The sequence below is a fragment of the Pseudoliparis swirei genome, chromosome 16 (assembly GCF_029220125.1).
Source record: "Pseudoliparis swirei isolate HS2019 ecotype Mariana Trench chromosome 16, NWPU_hadal_v1, whole genome shotgun sequence".
NCBI lineage: Eukaryota > Metazoa > Chordata > Actinopteri > Perciformes > Liparidae > Pseudoliparis > Pseudoliparis swirei.
In genome coordinates this window covers 412,159-437,005 of record NC_079403.1, presented here as the reverse complement: position 1 = coordinate 437,005, position 24,847 = coordinate 412,159, and the positions used below count along the sequence as shown (strand labels likewise).

The 24,847-nt window shown below is 45.9% G+C and overlaps 1 protein-coding gene across 3 annotated transcripts in view; it reads left to right on the top strand.

Annotated features, from left to right (window-relative positions):
* LOC130206306 (laminin subunit alpha-1-like) overlaps positions 1–24,847 on the top strand; it is a 33,960-nt gene that overhangs the window by 6,017 nt on the left and 3,096 nt on the right. For all 3 annotated transcript variants that reach the window (XM_056434211.1, XM_056434210.1, XM_056434212.1), the window contains exons 2-14: positions 12,732–12,853; positions 13,001–13,151; positions 13,231–13,375; positions 14,839–14,980; positions 15,060–15,174; positions 17,025–17,174; positions 17,265–17,416; positions 17,492–17,686; positions 18,218–18,401; positions 22,831–22,937; positions 23,068–23,257; positions 23,433–23,582; positions 23,649–23,802. In XM_056434211.1, coding sequence (XP_056290186.1) covers positions 12,732–12,853; positions 13,001–13,151; positions 13,231–13,375; positions 14,839–14,980; positions 15,060–15,174; positions 17,025–17,174; positions 17,265–17,416; positions 17,492–17,686; positions 18,218–18,401; positions 22,831–22,937; positions 23,068–23,257; positions 23,433–23,582; positions 23,649–23,802 — 1,957 coding nt within the window. The remainder of the gene's footprint in view (positions 1–12,731; positions 12,854–13,000; positions 13,152–13,230; positions 13,376–14,838; positions 14,981–15,059; positions 15,175–17,024; positions 17,175–17,264; positions 17,417–17,491; positions 17,687–18,217; positions 18,402–22,830; positions 22,938–23,067; positions 23,258–23,432; positions 23,583–23,648; positions 23,803–24,847) is intronic.

The following is a 24,847-nucleotide window of genomic DNA, read 5'->3' as shown; positions in this document are numbered from 1 at the left end:
CCTCCTGGGAGAGGCGAGTCCGCCCTAGCTGCATCGGCTCCTCCAGATCCATAGGTGGCGCCACCGCTGTGGTGAGCGGGAGTAACCGGTGCTGTTGCGGTGAGGTGAGTCTGGTAACCGGAAACTGGGAGCGGAGACCGTCGGGCGCACAGGATTGCGATACCCGTAGGACCTCTCCCGATGGCGCTCTCGAATTTGGGTGTCCAGACGCACAGAAAGCGAAATGAGCTCATCCAGAGACTCGGGTTCATCGCAAGACCGCGAGTTCGTCCTTCAGGCGGTCGAAGACTGTTCGAAAAATCCTCAGTGGCACCTCGTCCCAACCGGACTCGCGGCCAGAACCGGAAGTCCACAGCGAAATCAGCGGCGCTGGTAGTTCTCATGACCTGGAGCAACGTTGAACTGCATCTTGAGCGTGAACCGGTGGTCAAAACCTTCTTAAACTCTCCAATAAACCACTCAGATGATCTGCTCTGAACAACGACGGTCGAGCCATGCCTCGCCCAGACTAGAGCTCTTCCGCAGCAATCCCACCGTATAAGCCACCTTAGCGTAGTCCGGCATAAGTACGGGGCTGCTGATTAAAAACAAATCTGCACTGGAGCAGGAACCCACGACAGCCCCGATGTCTGCTATAGGGGTCTGGCGAGGAACAAAACACTCACGGTTGCGTAGCTGTATCCTCACGAACAGGTTGCTGGGAGGCGTAGGACTGCGCTAGCTCCTGCATTCTGTCCCCAATGTCTGTCACTTGTGTCCCGATCGCTTGCTGAGACTCCCTTAAGTCCTGCAGCTGATTATGGCGATCTCCCAGGAGGTTACCTTGGTTGAAAACCGCCTCTGCAGATGTTCTGTAGAGGAAGCTGCTGCCGCTGCTGGGTCCATTGTTGGTTCAGGTCGTTCTGTTATGTGTTGGTATGGAGATTGAACCCAAACGCAGACGGACACCAGCTTGAATAGAATCAGCGCTTTATTCCAAAAACAAGGCAAAACAGAAATAACAAAAGGCAGGGGTCTCAGACCAAAGTCTCTTGCTCCGAGGTCGGGAGGAAGCTCAACCGAACACTCAACAAAAAAGGAAAAGATAGTCAAAGTGGGCTCCTCACTCAGGTGACGACCGTGTCTCTACACTGAGCGAAAAACCAAAACAAAGTACCGGTTTACAGAGTAACGACGAGAAGATGAACTCACAGGGCGAGTGGACGTACGGACTGGCTTCAGGTTGGTAAACCAACGACCTGACAGTGGCTTCTCTCGTCATGTCTTGTCTTGTTTTATACTTGAGAGACTCTCTCCTCATCGCTCTTCGAACTAAAAACCATGGACCGATCAACTGATCATCTGATCAACTGGTCTCTCAACGCACTGACACCGCCTTCTCGACGAAGCTTGGGTTCGGGAACCTGCCCGCCCTGCCGGACGTTGCAGCTGGTTACACGATGGACGTGTCGTGTGCCTAGCAGCCCTTTCCGTGGAGGACGATGACATCTACCTATTCGAACTATGATTACAGGATTTCTGCTGTTTGATTTGGCGTTGCTCTGGTTTATCGGAAAATTAAGGAAACGGTGACAGCCGTTAAAAGCCCCTAAGGCTGCCCGGACGAAATTGGATCGATTTGAAAATGGGAGGAAAGTGGTGGAATAGTAGGTGCGCAAATTGGATGTAGCTGCTGGAAGACCAAACAATCCCAATCTTATCTGCTTTCGCCTCCCTCAACCAGAACGGGCCTTGGCCAAGAGCGTTACTGGAACAACAACTCCCTGAAGATCGCTGAAGTGAGAACCTCTCTCATTCCCTTCCCCCTATCCACAGACACCTGTGGTTGTTTTCTCCCAGGACCTTTCAAGGCTATCTCCATGGCAACGACCATCTTATGGACTGAGAACTCTGTCTGTTGTGGTCTGGGGAGGACTATATACCAGAACACGCACACACGAACTTTCAATAATACTGATTTGCATTCACTACCCTCCCCATCCCACGCCTTCGCCTGCTTTTTACCCCAGTGTGACCGGACGGGCTGTGGCTGGCGCTGCTGTGATGGCGCCCGGACCGGCTGGCTGCTTGTCGGTGCTGGTTACCTTCTGCCCCCAATGGATGGGCTTAGATCACCCAGTTGTTGGATTACCTCCCCTCCCCCCTTCCTACTCGCTGCAAGTCATGTCTAAAATGTATGTGCTTATGTGCTAAGGTGTTTTTCCTGCTCCCACACTGTACCCTCTCGGGCATAGTCGGGGTTGGTTTTTTTCTTCCCTCATGTTATGCTGTAATCTTTCATCCACCCTTTCTTGTAATTTCGATGCTTTTGTACCTGTACTCTGGCAAACGACAAATAAATATATCAATCAATCAATCAATCAATCAAGATGAACTCACAGGGCGAGTGGACGTACGGACTGGCTTCAGGTTGGTAAACCAACGACCTGACAGTGAGCAAGAGCAGGGCCGGGGTATTTAAGCCAGCTGGAGATGATCAGGTGAGATGAGCCCCAGCTGGCTCTTCTGGAGGGAGGCGTGACAGTGGGCGGAGTTCGGAGGAGGGAAACTGCAGGGTGAGACCGAGATCCTAACATGAACATATAGAAACATGAAAATATGAAAAATAAAATTTATGAAATATAAAACATAAAAATATTCACATGAAAATATGAAAATAATTTTTAAAAAAATAATAATACATAAAACTAATGAAACAAGAAATATGAAACATAAAAATAATGAAACATGAAAATATGACAATTTAAAAAATTTAAATAATGAAATATGAAAATATAGAAACATGAAAATATGAAAAATGTAAATATAGAAACATGAAACATGACAGTAAAGAAACATGAAGGAAACTGGATAGATTCTATGTTAATATCTTAATCTCAGAGCAGCTTGTAAACAACAGGTCAAAAGGAGGAGGACTCCCCCCTCACCACATGGAATGGTGCGGTCCACCCCCCCCCACTCACACACCTCCCCCTCTCATTGAGCTGAATGAATGAGAGTCACTGGCATGCCAGAGACTCAGCAACACATTCCTCTTCACTGGGTTTGTTCTGCAGCTCGCACCACAAGACCCCTCTGAGACCCTCTGAGACCGGCTAGAGACCCTCTGAGACCCTCTGAGACCGGCTAGAGACCCTCTGAGACCCTCTGAGACCGGCTAGAGACCCTCTGAGACCCTCTGAGACCGGCTAGAGACCCCTCTGAGACCCTCTGAGACCCGCTAGAGACCCTCTGAGACCCGCTAGAGACCCTCTGAGACCCTCTGAGACCCGCTAGAGACCCTCTGAGACCCTCTGAGACCCTCTGAGACCAGTTAGAAACCCGCTGAGACCCTCTGAGACCCGCTAGAGACCATCTGAGACCTCTGACTGCTGCTGCTGATGGAGCGAGTTGCAGCTCAACAGAGAGGTGAGTTCTGCTCAGTTCTCCTGAGTTCTGAGTTCTCTTCACTTTACGGTCTGAGTTCTGCTGAGTTCTCCTGAGTTCTCTTCACTTTACGGTCTGAGTTCTGCTCAGTTCTGCTGAGTTCTCCTGAGTTCTGCTCAGTTCTCCTGAGTTCTGAGTTCTCTTGAGTTCTCCTGAGTTCTGCTCAGTTCTCCTGAGTTCTCCTGAGTTCTCTTCACTTTACGGTCTGAGTTCTGCTGAGTTCTCCTGAGTTCTCTTCACTTTACGGTCTGAGTTCTGCTCAGTTCTGCTGAGTTCTCCTGAGTTCTCTTGAGTTCTGCTGAGTTCTCATGAGTTCTGCTCAGTTCTCCTGAGTTCTGCTCAGTTCTCTTGAGTTCTGCTCAGTTCTCCTGAGTTCTCTTGAGTTCTCGCTCAGTTCTGCTGAGTTCTCCTGAGTTCTGCTCAGTTCTCCTGAGTTCTCCTCAGTTCTCTTGAGTTCTGCTCAGTTCTCCTGAGTTCTCTTGAGTTCTGCTGAGTTCTGCTCAGTTCTCCTGAGTTCTCTTGAGTTCTGCTGAGTTCTCCTGAGTTCTGCTCAGTTCTCCTGAGTTCTGCTGAGTTCTGCTGAGTTCTCTTGAGTTCTGCTGAGTTCTCCTGAGTTCTGCTCAGTTCTCCTGAGTTCTGCTCAGTTCTCTTGAGTTCTGCTCAGTTCTCCTGAGTTCTCTTGAGTTCTCTTGAGTTGTGCTCAGTTCTGCTGAGTTCTGCTCAGTTCTCCTGAGTTCTCTTGAGTTCTGCTGAGTTCTCTTGAGTTCTCCTGAGTTCTGCTCAGTTCTCCTGAGTTCTCTTGAGTTCTGCTGAGTTCTGCTGAGTTCTCTTGAGTTCTCCTGAGTTCTGCTCAGTTCTCCTGAGTTCTCTTCACTTTACGGTCTGAGTTCTGCTGAGTTCTCCTGAGTTCTCTTCACTTTACGGTCTGAGTTCTGCTCAGTTCTGCTGAGTTCTCCTGAGTTCTGCTCAGTTCTCCTGAGTTCTCTTGAGTTCTGCTGAGTTCTGCTCAGTTCTCCTGAGTTCTCCTGAGTTCTGCTCAGTTCTTCTGAGTTCTGCTCAGTTCTCTGAGTTCTGCTCAGTTCTGCTGAGTTCTCTTGAGTTCTGCTCAGTTCTCCTGAGTTCTCCTGAGTTCTGCTCAGTTCTCCTGAGTTCTGCTCAGTTCTCTTGAGTTCTGCTCAGTTCTCCTGAGTTCTCTTGAGTTCTGCTGAGTTCTGCTCAGTTCTCCTGAGTTCTCTTGAGTTCTGCTCAGTTCTCCTGAGTTCTCCTGAGTTCTGCTCAGTTCTCCTGAGTTCTCTTGAGTTCTCCTGAGTTCTGCTCAGTTCTCCTGAGTTCTGCTCAGTTCTCCTGAGTTCTCCTGAGTTCTGCTCAGTTCTCCTGAGTTCTCTTGAGTTCTGCTGAGTTCTCTTGAGTTCTCATGAGTTCTGCTCAGTTCTCCTGAGTTCTCCTGAGTTCTGCTCAGTTCTCTTGAGTTCTCCTGAGTTCTGCTCAGTTCTCCTGAGTTCTGCTCAGTTCTCTTGAGTTCTGCTGAGTTCTGCTCAGTTCTCCTGAGTTCTGCTCAGTTCTCTTGAGTTCTCATGAGTTCTGCTGAGTTCTCAGTTCTCCTGAGTTCTGCTCAGTTCTCCTGAGTTCTCTTGAGTTCTCCTGAGTTCTGCTCAGTTCTCCTGAGTTCTCTTGAGTTCTGCTGAGTTCTCATGAGTTCTGCTCAGTTCTCCTGAGTTCTCCTGAGTTCTGCTCAGTTCTCCTGAGTTCTGCTCAGTTCTCCTGAGTTCTCTTGAGTTCTCTTGAGTTCTGCTCAGTTCTCCTGAGTTCTGCTCAGTTCTCCTGAGTTCTCTTCACTTTACGGTCTGAGTTCTGCTGAGTTCTCCTGAGTTCTCTTGAGTTCTGCTGAGTTCTGCTCAGTTCTCCTGAGTTCTCTTGAGTTCTGCTGAGTTCTCTTGAGTTCTCCTGAGTTCTGCTCAGTTCTCCTGAGTTCTCTTGAGTTCTCCTGAGTTCTGCTCAGTTCTCCTGAGTTCTCTTCACTTTACGGTCTGAGTTCTGCTGAGTTCTCCTGAGTTCAGCTCAGTTCTCGAGTTCTGCTCAGTTCTCCTGAGTTCTGCTCAGTTCTCCTGAGTTCTCTTGAGTTCTGCTGAGTTCTGCTCAGTTCTCCTGAGTTCTGCTCAGTTCTCCTGAGTTCTGCTCAGTTCTCTTGAGTTCTGCTCAGTTCTCCTGAGTTCTCTTGAGTTCTCTTGAGTTGTGCTCAGTTCTGCTGAGTTCTGCTCAGTTCTCCTGAGTTCTCTTGAGTTCTGCAGAGTTCTGCTCAGTTCTCCTGAGTTCTCTTGAGTTCTGCTGAGTTCTCTTGAGTTCTCCTGAGTTCTGCTCAGTTCTCTTGAGTTCTGCTCAGTTCTCCTGAGTTCTCTTGAGTTCTCTTGAGTTGTGCTCAGTTCTGCTGAGTTCTGCTCAGTTCTCCTGAGTTCTGCTCAGTTCTCTTGAGTTCTCTTGAGTTGTGCTCAGTTCTGCTGAGTTCTGCTCAGTTCTCCTGAGTTCTCTTGAGTTCTGCTCAGTTCTCCTGAGTTCTGCTCAGTTCTGCTGAGTTCTCCTGAGTTCTGCTCAGTTCTCCTGAGTTCTCTTCACTTTACGGTCTGAGTTCTGCTGAGTTCTCCTGAGTTCTGCTCAGTTCTCCTGAGTTCTCTTGAGTTCTGCTGAGTTCTCTTGAGTTCTGCTGAGTTCTGCTCAGTTCTCTTGAGTTCTGCTCAGTTCTCCTGAGTTCTCCTGAGTTCTGCTCAGTTCTCCTGAGTTCTGCTCAGTTCTCTTGAGTTCTGCTCAGTTCTCCTGAGTTCTCTTGAGTTCTGCTGAGTTCTGCTCAGTTCTCCTGAGTTCTCCTGAGTTCTCTTGAGTTCTCCTGAGTTCTGCTCAGTTCTCCTGAGTTCTGCTGAGTTCTGCTCAGTCACGTTCTCAGTTCTCCTGAGTTTCTATGAGTTCTCCTTGGTTCTACTGCAGTTCTGTTCTCCTAAATGTAGTTCTCTGGTTCTACTGCAGTAGTCTGTTTATAATGTAGTAGAGTCTGTTTCTACTGTAGTAGAGTCTGTTTATAATGTAGTAGAGTCTGTTTATAATGTCGTAGAGTCTGTTTCTACTGTAGTAGTCTGTTTCTACTGTAGTAGAGTCTGTTTATAATGTAGTAGAGTCTGTTTCTACTGCAGTAGAGTCTGTTTATAATGTAGTAGAGTCTGTTTCTACTGCAGTAGAGTCTGTTTATAATGTAGTAGAGTCTGGTTCTACTGCAGTAGTCTGTTTATAATGTCGTAGAGTCTGTTTATAATGTAGTATAGTCTGTTTCTACTGTAGTAGAGTCTGTTTATAATGTAGTAGAGTCTGTTTCTACTGTAGTAGAGTCTGTTTATAATGTAGTAGAGTCTGTTTATAATGTAGTAGAGTCTGTTTCTACTGTAGTAGAGTCTGTTTATAATGTAGTAGAGTCTGTTTCTACTGTAGTAGAGTCTGTTTATAATGTAGTAGAGTCTGTTTATAATGTAGTAGAGTCTGTTTCTACTGTAGTAGAGTCTGTTTATAATGTAGTAGAGTCTGTTTCTACTGTAGTAGAGTCTGTTTATAATGTAGTAGTCTGTTTCTACTGTAGTAGAGTCTGTTTATAATGTAGTAGAGTCTGTTTATAATGTAGTAGAGTCTGTTTATAATGTAGTAGAGTCTGTTTATAATGTAGTAGTCTGTTTATAATGTAGTAGAGTCTGTTTATAATGTAGTAGAGTCTGTTTATAATGTAGTAGAGTCTGTTTCTACTGTAGTAGAGTCTGTTTATAATGTAGTAGTCTGTTTATAATGTAGTAGAGTCTGTTTATAATGTAGTAGAGTCTGTTTATTATGTAGTAGAGTGTTTATAATGTAGTAGAGTCTGTTTCTACTGTAGTAGAGTCTGTTTATAATGTAGTAGAGTCTGTTTATAATGTACTAGTCTGTTTCTACTGTAGTAGAGTCTGTTTATAATGTAGTAGAGTCTGTTTATAATGTAGTAGAGTCTGTTTCTACTGTAGTAGAGTCTGTTTATAAGATAGATAGATAGATAGATATACTTTATTAATCCCCAAGGGGAAATTTGTCGTGACAGTAGCAGCAACACACAAGAATAAAAACAAAACACAAAATATAAGAAACAGGGATGAAAGATATAGAAGTATACAAGTAAAATAAAAGTAAAATACAAAACAAAATATATATGTAAATATACAACACATGCATACACAACACACAACAACACTGACAAATCAAATACAAAAATATTAAATATAGACAGAGTGCAAAAGCAAAGTGTGTATGAGTGCAGAGCAAATGAAATGTGTGTATGTGTGTAGTGCAAACAAATGAGATGTGTGAAGTGCAGATCAACATAGTGTAAGTATTCAGTTATTGTTGTAGTTATTGCACTATGATCTGGCAAGAGGTGATCTGTTGTAGAGCCTCATAGCCGTCGGCAGGGTCTCCTGTATCTGTCCTTGTGGCAGCGGAGCGTGAGGAGACGTCTGGAGAAAGTACTCCTCTGTCCCTGTAGGAGGTGGTGGAGAGGGTGGTCCGGGTGGTCCGGGTTGTCCAACATGGACACAAGTTTCTTCAGCGTCCTCCTCTCCACCACCTGTTCCAGGTGCTCCAGCCTTCCTAACCAGTTTGTTAGACGGCTGGTGTCACCGGCTCCGATGCTGCTCCCCAGCAGACAATGGCAAAGTGCAGCACACTGGCCACAACCGACTGGTAGAATAACTCCAGCATCTTGCTGCACACGTTGAAGGATCGAAGCTTTCTCAGGAAAAAGAGTCGACTCCTCCCTTCTTGTACACAGCGTTGATGTTGGCCTTCCAGTTCAGTTGATGCTGTCGCCCATGGACTGGTCCTCCTCCACCAGGTACTGGTCCTCCTCCACCATGTCCACGTCCACTCCCAGGACACTCAGAGGTGAGGAGCTCTTCCTCCTGAAGTCCACCACCATCTCTCTGGTCTTGGCCACGTTCAGCCGCAGGTGGTTCTCATCGCCCACTTTACAAAGTCACTCACCACTGCCCTGTACTCCTCCTCCCGTCCATCCTAATACACCCGACCACTGCAGAATCATCAGAGTACTTCTGCAGATGGCATGACTCCGTGTTGTACTGGAAGTCACTGGTGTACAGGGTGAAGAGGAAGGAGACAGAACAGTTCCTGTGGGGCTCCAACATCACTGACCACCGTTCCAGACAGCACACGGCCCATTCTGACAAACTGTGGTCTGCCTGTGAGGTAGTCAGTGATCCAGGAGATGGTGGACGCGTCCACACGGCCACCGCAGCTTCTCACTCAGCAGCAGTGGCTGGATGGTGTTAAATGCACTGGAGAAGTCAAAGAAAGTGACTCTCACAGAGACACCGGTTCCATCCAGGTGCGACTGAGCTCGTTGCAGCAGGTAGATGATGGCGTCGTCCACTCCCACATGAGGCTGGTAAGCAAATTGCAGAGGGTCCAACGATGATTTCACCTGCGGCGGAGGTGGGCCAAGACCAGCCTCTCCAGCACCTTCATCACATGGGAGGTGAGGCGACTCGGTAGTCGTTGAGGCCAGATGGTGCTGACTTCTTTGGGACAGGGACCAGGCACGGCGTCTTCCACAGCACGGGACTTCCCCAGCCTCAGGCTGAGGTTGTAGAGGCGCTGCAGGACACCAGACAGCGGGGTGGCGCAGGACTATAGGACCGTGGGGCTGATGCCAACAGGACCTTCAGCTCAGCGCTGGTGTAGTTTCACCAGCTGTCTCCTCACCTGGTCAGTCGTCACAGAGAGAGGGGAGGGTGGAGGAGCCCATTGTTATTGAGGGCTCGGTGGATGTGCAGCTCAGCAGGGGGACAGAGGGGAGGAGGTGTTTGGGAGGTGTGATGTGTGGAGGAGACAGGAGGGCTGTGAACTGAACCTATTGAAAAACAGTTCAGCTGGTTGGCCTCTCCAGGAGCCCCTGGCTGTCTCCCTCCACCTTGAAGCCAGTTATCTGCTTCATGCCAGACCACACCTCCCTTGTGTTGTTCAGCTGGAGTTTGGCCTCCAGCTTCCTCCTGTAGGAGTCCTTGCCTCCTGAGCTTCACCTTCAGGTTGCGCTGGGCTTTCCTCAGCTCATCCCTGTCTCCAGACCTGAAAGCAGCTTTCTTCATGTTAGAAGCGCCTTCAGGTCCCTGGTGATCCAGGGCTTGTTGTTGGGGAAGCAGCGCACAGTCCGTGATGGGATGGTGGTGTGTTCACAGAACTTGATGTATTCCGTGATGCAGTCGGTCATACTGTTGATGTCCTCCCCGTGCGGTCCACACAGCACATCCCAGTCCGTTGACTCGAAGCAGTCCTGTAGAGCGTCGTTAGCCTCCAGAGACCACCTCCTCACAGTCCTGGTGGTCACAGCCTCTTCACCAGAGGAACAGACCTGGTGTCAGCCGGACCAGGTCATGATCAGACCTGCCGAGGGGGGGAAGGGCAGTGGCGCTGTATGCATCCTTAGTATTAGCATACAGCAAGTCCAGAGTTTTATTGTTCCTTGTTGGGCAGTCTATGTATTGATGGAAGGTTGAGTAGTAGTAGAGTCTGTTTCTACTGTAGTAGAGTCTGTTTATAATGTAGTAGAGTCTGTTTATAATGTAGTAGAGTCTGTTTCTACTGTAGTAGAGTCTGTTTATAATGTAGTAGAGTCTGTTTATAATGTAGTAGAGTGTTTCTACTGTAGTAGAGTCTGTTTATAATGTAGTAGAGTCTGTTTATAATGTAGTAGAGTCTGTTTATAATGTAGTAGAGTCTGTTTCTACTGTAGTAGAGTCTGTTTATAATGTAGTAGAGTCTGTTTATAATGTAGTAGAGTCTGTTTATAATGTAGTAGAGTCTGTTTCTACTGTAGTAGAGTCTGTTTATAATGTAGTAGTCTGTTTCTACTGTAGTAGAGTCTGTTTATAATGTAGTAGAGTCTGTTTATAATGTAGTAGAGTCTGTTTATAATGTAGTAGAGTCTGTTTATAATGTAGTAGAGTCTGTTTCTACTGTAGTAGAGTCTGTTTCTACTGTAGTAGAGTCTGTTTATAATGTAGTAGAGTCTGTTTATAATGTAGTAGAGTCTGTTTATAATGTAGTAGAGTCTGTTTCTACTGTAGTAGAGTCTGTTTATAATGTAGTAGAGTCTGTTTATAATGTAGTAGAGTCTGTTTATAATGTAGTAGAGTCTGTTTATAATGTAGTAGAGTCTGTTTATAATGTAGTAGAGTCTGTTTATAATGTAGTAGAGTCTGTTTCTACTGTAGTAGAGTCTGTTTATAATGTAGTAGAGTCTGTTTATAATGTAGTAGAGTCTGTTTATAATGTAGTAGAGTCTGTTTCTACTGTAGTAGAGTCTGTTTATAATGTAGTAGAGTCTGTTTATAATGTAGTAGAGTCTGTTTATAATGTAGTAGAGTCTGTTTCTACTGTAGTAGAGTCTGTTTATTATGTAGTAGAGTCTGTTTATAATGTAGTAGAGTCTGTTTCTACTGTAGTAGAGTCTGTTTATAATGTAGTGGAGTCTGTTTATAATGTAGTAGAGTCTGTTTATAATGTAGTAGAGTCTGTTTCTACTGTAGTATAGTCTGTTTATAATGTAGTAGAGTCTGTTTCTACTGTAGTAGAGTCTGTTTATAATGTAGTAGAGTCTGTTTCTACTATAGTAGAGTCTGTTTATAATGTAGTAGAGTCTGTTTATAATGTAGTAGTCTGTTTATAATGTAGTAGAGTGTTTCTACTGTAGTAGAGTCTGTTTATAATGTAGTAGAGTCTGTTTCTACTGTAGTAGAGTCTGTTTATAATGTAGTAGTCTGTTTCTACTGTAGTAGAGTCTGTTTATAATGTCGTAGAGTCTGTTTCTACTGTAGTAGAGTCTGTTTATAATGTAGTAGAGTCTGTTTCTACTGTAGTAGAGTCTGTTTATAATGTAGTAGAGTCTGTTTATAATGTAGTAGAGTCTGTTTCTACTGTAGTAGTCTGTTTATAATGTAGTAGAGTCTGTTTATAATGTAGTAGAGTCTGTTTATAATGTAGTAGAGTCTGTTTCTACTGTAGTAGAGTCTGTTTATAATGTAGTAGAGTCTGTTTCTACTGTAGTAGAGTGTTTCTACTGTAGTAGAGTCTGTTTATAATGTAGTAGAGTCTGTTTCTACTATAGTAGAGTCTGTTTATAATGTAGTAGAGTCTGTTTATAATGTAGTAGTCTGTTTATAATGTAGTAGAGTCTGTTTATAATGTAGTAGAATCTGTTTCTACTGTAGTAGAGTCTGTTTATAATGTAGTAGTCTGTTTCTACTGTAGTAGAGTCTGTTTCTACTGTAGTAGAGTCTGTTTATAATGTAGTAGAGTCTGTTTATAATGTAGTAGTCTGTTTGTACTGTAGTAGAGTCTGTTTATAATGTAGTAGAGTCTGTTTATAATGTAGTAGAGTCTGTTTATAATGTAGTAGAGTCTGTTTCTACTGTAGTAGAGTCTGTTTATAATGTAGTAGAGTCTGTTTATAATGTAGTAGAGTCTGTTTCTACTGTAGTAGAGTCTGTTTATAATGTAGTAGTCTGTTTCTACTGTAGTAGAGTCTGTTTATAATGTAGTAGAGTCTGTTTATAATGTAGTAGAGTCTGTTTCTACTGTAGTAGAGTCTGTTTATAATGTAGTAGAGTCTGTTTATAATGTAGTAGAGTCTGTTTCTACTGTAGTAGAGTCTGTTTATAATGTAGTAGAGTCTGTTTATAATGTAGTAGAGTCTGTTTCTACTGTAGTAGAGTCTGTTTATAATGTAGTAGTCTGTTTCTACTGTAGTAGAGTCTGTTTATAATGTAGTAGAGTCTGTTTATAATGTAGTAGAGTCTGTTTCTACTGTAGTAGAGTCTGTTTATAATGTAGTAGAGTCTGTTTATAATGTAGTAGAGTCTGTTTCTACTGTAGTAGAGTCTGTTTATAATGTAGTAGAGTCTGTTTATAATGTAGTAGAGTCTGTTTCTACTGTAGTAGAGTCTGTTTATAATGTAGTAGTCTGTTTATAATGTAGTAGAGTCTGTTTATAATGTAGTAGTCTGTTTATAATGTAGTAGAGTCTGTTTATAATGTAGTAGAGTCTGTTTCTACTGTAGTAGAGTCTGTTTATAATGTAGTAGAGTAAAGTTCTGATCATTGTGTGTGTGTGTGTGTGTGTGTGTGTGTGTGTGTGTGTGTGTGTGTGTGTGTGTGTGTGTGTGTGTGTGTGTGTGTGTGTGTGTGTGTGTGTGTGTGTGTGTGTGTGTGTGTGTGTGTGTGCGTGTGTGTAGAGCCGTGTGGAGCTCCTCCCCTCCCTCCAGGGCTGTGTGGGTGAAGTGTCGCTCAACGAGAGGAACGTCGGCCTGTGGAGCTACGAGAGCAGAGAGGGGCAGTGTGGAGGCTGCTTCAGCAGGTACCCGTCTGTCTGCACCTCTCTGATATCACCTGTCTGTCTCTACTCTGATATCACCTGTCTGTCTCTACTCTGATATCACCTGTCTGTCTCTACTCTGATATCACCTGTCTGTCTCTACTCTGATATCACCTGTCTGTCTCTCAGTCCCCAGGCAGAGGAGACCTCCTTCCACTTTGATGGATCTGGATTCTCATTGGTCCAGAAGTCTCTGCGAGCGACGTCCACCTCCATCGTCCTCCTGTTCAAAACGCTGTCGCCGGGCGGATTACTGCTCTACCTGGCCTCCAACAACACTGTACGACACACACACTCTCACTCACTTCCTGCTGAGCTCCCATTGGAAGCAGATGTGACCTCACTTCCTGCCCCTACAGAGGGACTTCCTGTCCATGGAGCTGGTGGAGGGGCGTGTCCGGCTGACCTTTGACCTCGGCTCAGGCGCTCTGATCCTGACCTCCAAGAGGAAATACAACACCGGAGTCTGGTACAAGATCACCCTGCAGAGGAGCAAGAGAAAAGGTACTGAGAACTAGTACTACTATACGGAGTACTAGTACTACTGTGAGGGAGGTACTAGTACTACTGTGAGAGGTACTATACTACTGTGAGAGGTACTATACTACTGTGAGTACTACTGTGAGAGGTACTAGTACTACTGTGAGAGGTACTAGTACTACTGTGAGAGGTACTATACTACTGTGAGAGGTACTAGTACTACTGTGAGAGGTACTATACTACTGTGAGAGGTACTATACTACTGTGAGAGGTACTATACTACTGTGAGAGAGGTACTAGTACTACTGTGAGAGAGGTACTAGTACTACTGTGAGAGGTACTAGTACTACTGTGAGAGGTACTAGTACTACTGTGAGAGGTACTAGTACTACTGTGAGAGAGGTACTAGTACTACTGTGAGAGGTACTAGTACTACTGTGAGAGGTACTAGTACTACTGTGAGAGGTACTAGTACTACTGTGAGAGGTACTAGTACTACTGTGAGAGAGGTACTAGTACTACTGTGAGAGGTACTAGTACTACTGTGAGAGAGGTACTAGTACTACTGTGAGAGGTACTAGTACTACTGTGAGAGGTACTAGTACTACTGTGAGAGAGGTACTAGTACTACTGTGAGAGGTACTGGTACTGCTGTGAGAGGTACTAGTACTGCTGTGAGAGGTACTAGTACTGCTGTGAGAGGTACTAGTACTACTGTGAGAGGTACTAGTACTACTGTGAGAGGTACTAGTACTGCTGTGAGAGGTACTAGTACTACTGTGAGAGGTACTAGTACTGCTGTGAGAGGTACTAGTACTACTGTGAGAGGGTACTAGTACTACTGTGAGAGGTACTAGTACTACTGTGAGAGGCACCACTGTGAGAGGTACTAGTACTGCTGTGAGAGGTACTAGTACTACTGTGAGAGGTACTAGTACTACTGTGAGAGAGGTACTAGTACTACTGTGAGAGGTACTAGTACTACTGTGAGAGGTACTAGTACTACTGTGAGAGAGGTACTAGTACTACTGTGAGAGGTACTAGTACTACTGTGAGAGGTACTAGTACTACTGTGAGAGGTACTAGTACTACTGTGAGGTACTAGTACTGCTGTGAGAGGTACTAGTACTACTGTGAGAGTACTACTGTGAGAGGTACTAGTACTACTGTGAGAGGTACTAGTACTACTGTGAGAGAGGTACTAGTACTACTGTGAGAGGTACTAGTACTACTGTGAGAGAGGTACTAGTACTACTGTGAGAGGTACTAGTACTACTGTGAGAGGTACTAGTACTACTGTGAGAGGTACTAGTACTACTGTGAGAGAGGTACTAGTACTACTGTGAGAGGTACTAGTACTACTGTGAGAGGTACTAGTACTACTGTGAGAGAGGTACTAGTACTACTGTGAGAGGTACTATACTACTGTGAGAGAGGTACTAGTACTACTGTGAGAGGTACTAGTACTAGTACTACTGTGTGTCCAGGTTACCTGTCCATCATGGCAGCCGACCAATCATCAAACAAGGAGGTGTTGGAGGCGGAGTCTCCTGGAACGGCCTCCGACCTGAACCGCTCCGACCTGGACCCCATCTACATTGGAGGACTTCCTGCCTCTCGACCAATCAGGTGAGTCTGTCACCCGGCGCAGCTGATGATGTCACAGGAGATGACCTCATGCGCTGATAGCTCTGTCCTCTGTTGCTAGGCGACAGGTGGTCTCCAGGTCCTACGTGGGCTGCATGAGGAACGTGGAGATCGCTCGGTCCAACTTCGACCTGCTGAGGGACGCCTTCGGGGTCCGGAAGGGCTGCGTCCTCGAGGTACTGCCCAGCAGCCAATCAGGTGCCGGCTCCACCAGGCCCCTCCCACCGGACTTATTATTATGATACTGCATTGATCGTCCCATAATTCATCTGCTTTATTCTAGTTCATCACCAACACTACATTTTACTAGATTACACCTGAACGCATCATGAGAAGTTATCATTTACCTTCAGTACTCATGTTCACTGAGCAGAGCCTGAACGCACCATGAGAAGTTATCATTTACCTTCAGTCCTCATGTTCACTGAGCAGAGCCTGAACGCACCATGAGAAGTTATCATTTACCTTCAGTCCTCATGTTCACTGAGCAGAGCCTGAACGCATCATGAGAAGTTATCATTTACCTTCAGTACTCATGTTCACTGAGCAGAGCCTGAACGCATCATGAGAAGTTATCATTTACCTTCAGTACTCATGTTCACTGAGCAGAGCCTGAACGCATCATGAGAAGTTATCATTTACCTTCAGTACTCATGTTCACTGAGCAGAGCCTGAACGCACCATGAGAACGTTATCATACCTTCAGTACTCATGTTCACTGAGCAGAGCCTGAACGCACCATGAGAACGTTATCATACCTTCAGTACTCATGTTCACTGAGCAGAGCCTGAACGCACCATGAGAACGTTATCCTTTACCTTCAGTACTCATGTTCACTGAGCAGAGCCTGAACGCATCATGAGAAGTTATCATTTACCTTCAGTACTCATGTTCACTGAGCAGAGCCTGAACGCACCATGAGAACGTTATCATACCTTCAGTACTCATGTTCACTGAGCAGAGCCTGAACGCACCATGAGAACGTTATCATACCTTCAGTACTCATGTTCACTGAGCAGAGCCTGAACGCACCATGAGAACGTTATCCTTTACCTTCAGTACTCATGTTCACTGAGCAGAGCCTGAACGCATCATGAGAAGTTATCATTTACCTTCAGTCCTCATGTTCACTGAGCAGAGCCTGAACGCACCATGAGAACGTTATCATACCTTCAGTACTCATGTTCACTGAGCAGAGCCTGAACGCACCATGAGAAGTTATCATTTACCTTCAGTCCTCATGTTCACTGAGCAGAGCCTGAACGCATCATGAGAAGTTATCATTTACCTTCAGTACTCATGTTCACTGAGCAGAGCCTGAACGCACCATGAGAACGTTATCATACCTTCAGTACTCATGTTCACTGAGCAGAGCCTGAACGCACCATGAGAACGTTATCCTTTACCTTCAGTACTCATGTTCACTGAGCAGAGCCTGAACGCATCATGAGAAGTTATCATTTACCTTCAGTACTCATGTTCACTGAGCAGAGCCTGAACGCATCATGAGAAGTTATCATTTACCTTCAGTACTCATGTTCACTGAGCAGAGCCTGAACGCATCATGAGAAGTTATCATTTACCTTCAGTACTCATGTTCACTGAGCAGAGCCTGAACGCATCATGAGAAGTTATCATTTACCTTCAGTACTCATGTTCACTGAGCAGAGCCTGAACGCACCATGTAACTGAAGTGAGCCTGAAGGCATCATGAAGTCACTGAAGTGAGCCTGAAGACATCATGAAGTCACTGAAGTGAGCCTGAAGGCATCATGAAGTCACTGAAGTGAGCCTGAACACACCTTAATGTAACTGAAGTGAGCCTGAAGGCATCATGAAGTCACTGAAGTGAGCCTGAAGGCATCATGAAGTCACTGAAGTGAGCCTGAAGGCATCGTGATGTCACTGAAGTGAGCCTGAAGGCATCATGAAGTCACTGAAGTGAGCCTGAAGGCATCGTGATGTCACTGAAGTGAGCCTGAAGGCATCGTGTGCGTACACAACGTGTGTGTACTTGTGTGTGCAGGCCGTGCGCAGCGTGTCGGTGTTCGGAGGCTTCGTTCAGATTGCTCCTCCATCACTGGGTCAGGAGGCGGAGCTTCTCTTCTCCTTCTCCACCAACAACCAATCAGGAGTCCTGCTGGCTGTCTTCAGTGGCGAGCGAGCACACAGACAGGTGAGACAGACAGGTCATGTGACACACCTGTACACAGGTGTAACCGGGAGCATCGTGTGATGGTGTGTGTGTGTGTGTGTGTCTGTACAGCACTTCCTGTCGGTCCACCTGGTCTCAGGTGCGGTGGAGGCGGAGCTTGGCGAGATGGGCGGGGCTACTCGGAGAGTGGCGGTGGTGAAGCCAGACGGAGGATCCTTCAGTGACGGAACCAAACGCTCCGTGATCGTCACCATCCACAGGAAGTAGGTGTTACCATGGAAACAGACACCTGTCTCACCCGATGAGTCTGATCAACACACTACCCGTCTGTCTCGCAGGTCTTTGTCCGTGCAGGTGGACGAGAAACACCTGAAGTCCGTCTCCCTGTCGCCGGGCGGATTGTCTCGTTTGTCTCCGGCCTCTTTCTTCATTGGCGGGCTGCCACAAGGGGAGGAGTCTCGTCTGCCAATCAAATTACAGGCTTTGTCCAGGAGCTTCAGAGGCTGCATTCAACACCTGGTGGTGGGCGGAGAGTAAGCGTCACACACACACACACACACACACACACACACACACACTCACACTCACACTCACTCACACACACACACACACACACACACACACACTCACACACACTCACACACACACTCACACACACACTCACACACACACACACACTCACACACACACACACACACACACACACACACACACACACACACACACACACTCACACTCACACACACACACACACACACACACACACTCTCACACACACACACACACACACACACACACACTCACACACACACACACACACACACACACACACACACACACACACACACACACACACACACTCACACACACACACACACACACACTCTCACACACACACACACACACACACACACTCACACACTCTCACACACACACACACACACACACACACACACACACACACACACACACACACACACACACACACACACACACAGACACACACACAGACACACACACAGTTTTCTTCCTGAGCTCATTGTTTTCTGGGCGGCTCCCTCCAGGTTAGTCGACCTATCAGGCGCCGTGAGGTATGAGGGGGCGGAGCTTGACAGCTGCCAATTGGAAGAGAAGTTGGGGGGGGCGGTGCTGCCTGATGACCAGGATGTAGAACCCACTCCTGACTCCGCCCACCTGCCGGTCACCCCCCCCACACACCTGAGCGCCTTGAAGCCTGGAGCCCTGACGGTAACACAGGACTGTTATTGATCAGGACCGGTATCGATCAGGACTGTTATTGATCAGGACCGGTATCGATCAGGACTGTTATTGATCAGGACCGGTATCGATCAGGACTGTTATTGATCAGGACTGTTATTGATCAGGACCGGTATCGATCAGGACTGTTATTGATCAGGACCGGTATCGATCAGGACTGTTATTGATCAGGACCGGTATCGATCAGGACTGTTATTGATCAGGACTGTTATTGATCAGGACCGGTATCGATCAGGACTGTTATTGATCAGGACGTATCGATCAGGACTGTTATTGATCAGGACCGGTATCGATCAGGACTGTTATTGATCAGGACCGGTATCGATCAGGACTGTTATTGATCAGGACTGTTATTGATCAGGACCGGTATCGATCAGGACTGTTATTGATCAGGACCGGTATCGATCAATTCAATTCAATTCAATTCAGTTTATTTGTATAGCCCAATTTCACAAATTACAAATTTGTCTCGGAGTGCTTTACAATCTGTACACATAGACATCCCTGCCCCAAAACCTCACATCGGACCAGGAAAAACTCCCAAATAACCCTTCAGGGGGAAAAAAGGGAAGAAACCTGGAGGAGAGCAACAGAGGAGGATCCCTCTCCTAGGATGGACAGATGCAATAGATGTAATGTGTACAGAAGGACAGATTTAGAGTTAAAATACATTCAATGAATATGACAGAGTGTATGAATAGTTCATAGTAGGCATATTCCACGATGGAGACCTCCACGATCCATCAGGCAGATGGCGGTGGGGAGGAGGTGGCGGAGTCTCAACAGGACAGTGGCGTAGTCATGAGCAGGAATTCCACGACCCAGACGATCCATCAGGCAGATAGGATCTATGCCGTCTCATAGGGTCCGATGACCCCATGAGACGTGAAGTCAAAAGGACTTCGGGGAGAAAGCAGAGTTAGTAACGTGTGATTGAGAGATGAAAATTCATCCTTAAGGAGAGAAAAAGAGGAGATAGGTACTCAGTGCATCCTAAACGTCCCCGGCAGCTATAAGCCTATAGCAGCATATCAAGGGGCTGGACCAGGTGAACCTGATTCAGCCCTAACTATAAGCTCTGTCAAAGAGGAAGGTCTTAAGTCTACTCTTAAACGAGGTGACTGTGTCTGCCTCCCGGACTGAAATTGGAAGCTGGTTCCATAAAGAGGAGCTTGATAACTAAAGGCTCTGGCTCCCATTCTACTTTTAAGACTCTAGGAACTACAAGTAGTCCCGCATTTAGTGAGCGTAGCTCTCTAGTGGGCAATATGGTGCGACAAGCTCCTTAAGATATGATGGAGCATCACCAATCAAGGCTTTGTAGGTTAAGAGAAGAATTTTAAAAGTGATTCTTGATTTTACTGGGAGCCAGTGCAGAGCAGCTAGTGCAGGAGTGATGTGATCTCTTTTCTTAGTTTTAGTGAGAACACGAGCTGCAGCATTCTGGATCAACTGGAGGGACCTAAGAGATTTATTAGAGCAGCCTGATAATAAGGAGTTGCAGTAATCCAGTCTCAAGTAACGAACGCGTGAACCAATTTTTCTGCATCTTTTGAGACAAGATGTGCCTGATTTTTGAAATATTACGTAGATGAAAGAATGCAGTCCTTGAGATTTGCTTTACGTGGGAGTTAAAGGACAAGTCCCGATCAAAGATAACGCCAAGATTCTTTACAGTGGTGTTGGATGCCAGGCAATGCCGTCTACAGAATCCACATCACCAGATAATTGATCTCTGAGGTGCTCAGGGCCGATTAAAATTACTTCGGTTTTGTCTGAGTTTAACATCAAGAAGTTGCAGGTCATCCATGTTTTTATGTCTTTAAGACATGCTTGAATTTTACAGAGTTGGTTGCTCTCCTCTGGTTTTATCGATAAATATAGTTGAGTATCATCTGCATAACAATGAAAGTTTATGGAGTGTTTCCTGATAATATTGCCCAAAGGAAGCATGTATAAGGTAAATAAAATTGGTCCAAGCACAGAACCTTGTGGAACTCCGTGATTAACTGTTATTGATCAGGACTGTTATTGATCAGGACCGGTATCGATCAGGACTGTTATTGATCAGGACTGTTATTGATCAGGACCGGTATCGATCAGGACTGTTATTGATCAGGACTGTTATTGATCAGGACCGGTATCGATCAGGACTGTTATTGATCAGGACTGTTATTGATCAGGACTGTTATTGATCAGGACCGGTATCGATCAGGACTGTTATTGATCAGGACTGTTATTGATCAGGACCGGTATCGATCAGGACTGTTATTGATCAGGACTGTTATTGATCAGGACCGGTACTGACCAGGACTGTTATTGATCAGGACCGGTATCGATCAGGACTGTTATTGATCAGGACTGTTATTGATCAGGACTGGTATCGATCAGGACTGTTATTGATCAGGACCGGTACTGATCAGGACTGTTATTGATCAGGACCGGTATCGATCAGGACTGTTATTGATCAGGACCGGTACTGATCAGGACTGTTATTGATCAGGACGCATCGATCAGGACTGTTATTGATCAGGACTGTTATTGATCAGGACCGGTATCGATCAGGACTGTTATCGATCAGGACTGTTATCGATCAGGACTGTTATTGATCAGGACCGGTACCGATCAGGACCGTTATTGATCAGGACTGTTATTGATCAGGACCGGTACGGACCAGGACTGTTATTGATCAGGACCGGTATCGATCAGGACTGTTATTGATCAGGACTGTTATTGATCAGGACCGGTATCGATCAGGACTGTTATTGATCAGGACTGTTATTGATCAAGACCGGTACTGATCAGGACTGTTATTGATCAGGACCGGTATCGATCAGGACTGTTATTGATCAGGACTGTTATTGATCAGGACCGGTACTGATCAGGACTGTTATTGATCAGGACCGGTATCGATCAGGACTGTTATTGATCAGGACTGTTATTGATCAGGACCGGTATCGATCAGGACTGTTATTGATCAGGACTGTTATTGATCAGGACCGGTATCGATCAGGACTGTTATTGATCAGGACCGGTATCGATCAGGACTGTTATTGATCAGGACTGTTATTGATCAGGACCGGTATCGATCAGAACTGTTATTGATCAGGACTGTTATTGATCAGGACCGGTATCGATCAGGACTGTTATTGATCAGGACTGTTATTGATCAGGACCGGTATCGATCAGGACTGTTATTGATCAGGACTGTTATTGATCAGGACCGGTATCGATCAGGACTGTTATTGATCAGGACTGTTATTGATCAGGACTGTTATTGATCAGGACCGGTATCGATCAGGACTGTTATTGATCAGGACTGTTATTGATCAGGACCGGTATCGATCAGGACTGTTATTGATCAGGACCGGTATCGATCAGGACTGTTATTGATCAGGACTGTTATTGATCAGGACTGTTATTGATCAGGACCGGTATCGATCAGGACTGTTATTGATCAGGACTGTTATTGATCAGGACCGGTATCGATCAGGACTGTTATTGATCAGGACCGGTATCGATCAGGACTGTTATTGATCAGGACTGTTATTGATCAGGACCGGTACTGACCAGGACTGTTATTGATCAGGACCGGTATCGATCAGGACTGTTATTGATCAGGACTGTTATTGATCAGGACTGGTATCGATCAGGACTGTTATTGATCAGGACCGGTACTGATCAGGACTGTTATTGATCAGGACCGGTATCGATCAGGACTGTTATTGATCAGGACTGTTATTGATCAGGACCGGTACTGATCAGGACTGTTATTGATCAGGACCGGTATCGATCAGGACTGTTATTGATCAGGACTGTTATTGATCAGGACCGGTATCGATCAGGACTGTTATCGATCAGGACTGTTATTGATCAGGACCGGTACCGATCAGGACTGTTATTGATCAGGACTGTTATTGATCAGGACCGGTACGGACCAGGACTGTTATTGATCAGGACCGGTATCGATCAGGACTGTTATTGATCAGGACTGTTATTGATCAGGACCGGTATCGATCAGGACTGTTATTGATCAGGACTGTTATTGATCAGGACCGGTACTGATCAGGACTGTTATTGATCAGGACCGGTATCGATCAGGACTGTTATTGATCAGGACTGTTATTGATCAGGACTGTTATTGATCAGGACTGTTATTGATCAGGACCGGTATCGATCAGGACTGTTATTGATCAGGACTGTTATTGATCAGGACTGTTATTGATCAGGACCGGTATCGATCAGGACTGTTATTGATCAGGACTGTTATCGATCAGGACTGTTATTGATCAGGACCGGTACCGATCAGGACTGTTATTGATCAGGACCCGTACTGATCAGGACTGTTATTGATCAGGACCGGTACTGATCAGGACCGGTATTGATCTGTGTGATGCAGTGCATGTCGGAGGCGGAGCCAACCTTCCTCCCGGCAGCGGTTCAGTTCGGTTCGTCCAAACACAGTCACATGACCTTCATCATCAGCCCCAACACCGTCAAGAGAAGGTGAGTCCCATGACACGAGAGGGCGGGGCCACAGCCAGAGGGGCGGGGCTACAGGCAGAAGGGGGCGGGGCCACAGCAGGGAAGGGGCTCCAGCCAGAGGGGGAGCCTGACTCCTGCCTCTCGTCCTCAGTGTGTCCGTGAGGTTGTCGGTTCGAAGCCGAGCTCGGGACGGGCTGCTCCTCCTCGTCTCCGAGTCCAAGCAGACGGACTACGTCGTCCTCAAACTGAGAGCCGGGAGGCTGATGATGTCAGTCGACCTGGGCAGAGGCCCCGCCTCCATCACCTCCAAGGGCCCCATCAACGACGGAGAGTGGCACACCGTGAGTCCTCATGTCCTCTGTCCTCATGTCTTCATGTCCTCATGTCCTTGTCCTCTTGTTCTCTGTCCTCGTGTTCTCTGTCCTCATGTCCCTCATGTCCTCATGTCCCTCATGTCATCTGTCCTCTTGTCCTCCTATCTTCTTGTCCTCATGTCCTCGTGTCCTTGTCCCTCAGGTGAGCGGTGAGGTGAGGCGGCGGGCGGTGTCGGTGTCGGTGGACGGGTCCGGCCCGGTGTCCGTGTCCCTCAGGGGGAACCAGCTGGACGTGGGCCGGCGCCTGTACCTGGGCGGCCTGCCACACACACACAGCAGCAGGAGGATCAACGTGAGCCGGCCGGTTGGTTGCCGTAGCAACAGAGCCCTCCGGTGCTGACCCCCGTCTCCTCCTCAGGCCAGCAGCAGCTTCCCCGGCTGCGTCCGCTCCGTCAGACTGAACGGCGCCATGTTGGATCTGACCGCGCCGGCCTCCAGCCACGAGGTCACTTCCTGTTTCACCAACGACCAGACAGGAAGTTACTTCAACGGCAGCGGATACGCCACCATGAGTGAGCCCCGCACACTGGACTTATACACACATATCTGGATATAGAAACACATATATATACATATACACGGATATATATGTGTATATGTATATATATGTGTATATATATATATGGATATATATACATATATATATGTATGTATATAGATATAGAAACATATATATATATATATGTGTGTATATGTATATATATATATACATATACACATATATGTGTATATATATACATATATATATATATGTGTTTCTATATACACATATATATATATATATATGTGTTTCTATATATATACTAGGGTTGTGAAACGATTAAAAATTGTAATCGGGTTAATCACAGGTTTCTGTGGATTAATCATGATTAATCACATATTACCGATATTCTCGGTATATTTTGTGAGAACATAGAGATTTATGACAAAAGACGGATATATACATTTATACATTCTTCTATACAATGGTGCTGCAACTCAGCAGTTATTTAGCAGTTTTCTTCCATATGGAACATTAATACATCTTCATCCTAAACAGAATGTTTAACCCTCCTGTTACCTTTCGGGTCAATTTGACCCCATTCAATGTTTAATGTCGGTGTTCTTTGGGGTCAATTTGACCCCAGGCTGTTTTTCACTGTGTCAAACATATAAGAAATATCAACTTTTTTATGTATTTAAAGGGCTATTTAGGTAGTCAACAAACAAACATAAAGTACCTCACACTTAAACTTGGGAAGCAATATTAATTCTAATAATTTTCTGGAGGTTTTAATTGCTGGGGTCAAATTGACCCCGAGGGTAAAATATGTTAGTAAATGTAAAGGTAACAGGGTTAGGGTTAAACAGAGCATGTTTCTCTTGTTTGTCAACCATTAACTCCACCATGATACAATCTAAAGGTGGACAGATTGACAAGTGACTTTTTTTTTGCTCGGTCCCGATGCGCGCGCACGGAGCTCTGTGGCGCGCCAGACGGAGATCGATAAGTGTTAACGCAACGCGAAGAGACAGAAATGACATGCTGCTGTGGAGATACGATCAACAACAGACGTT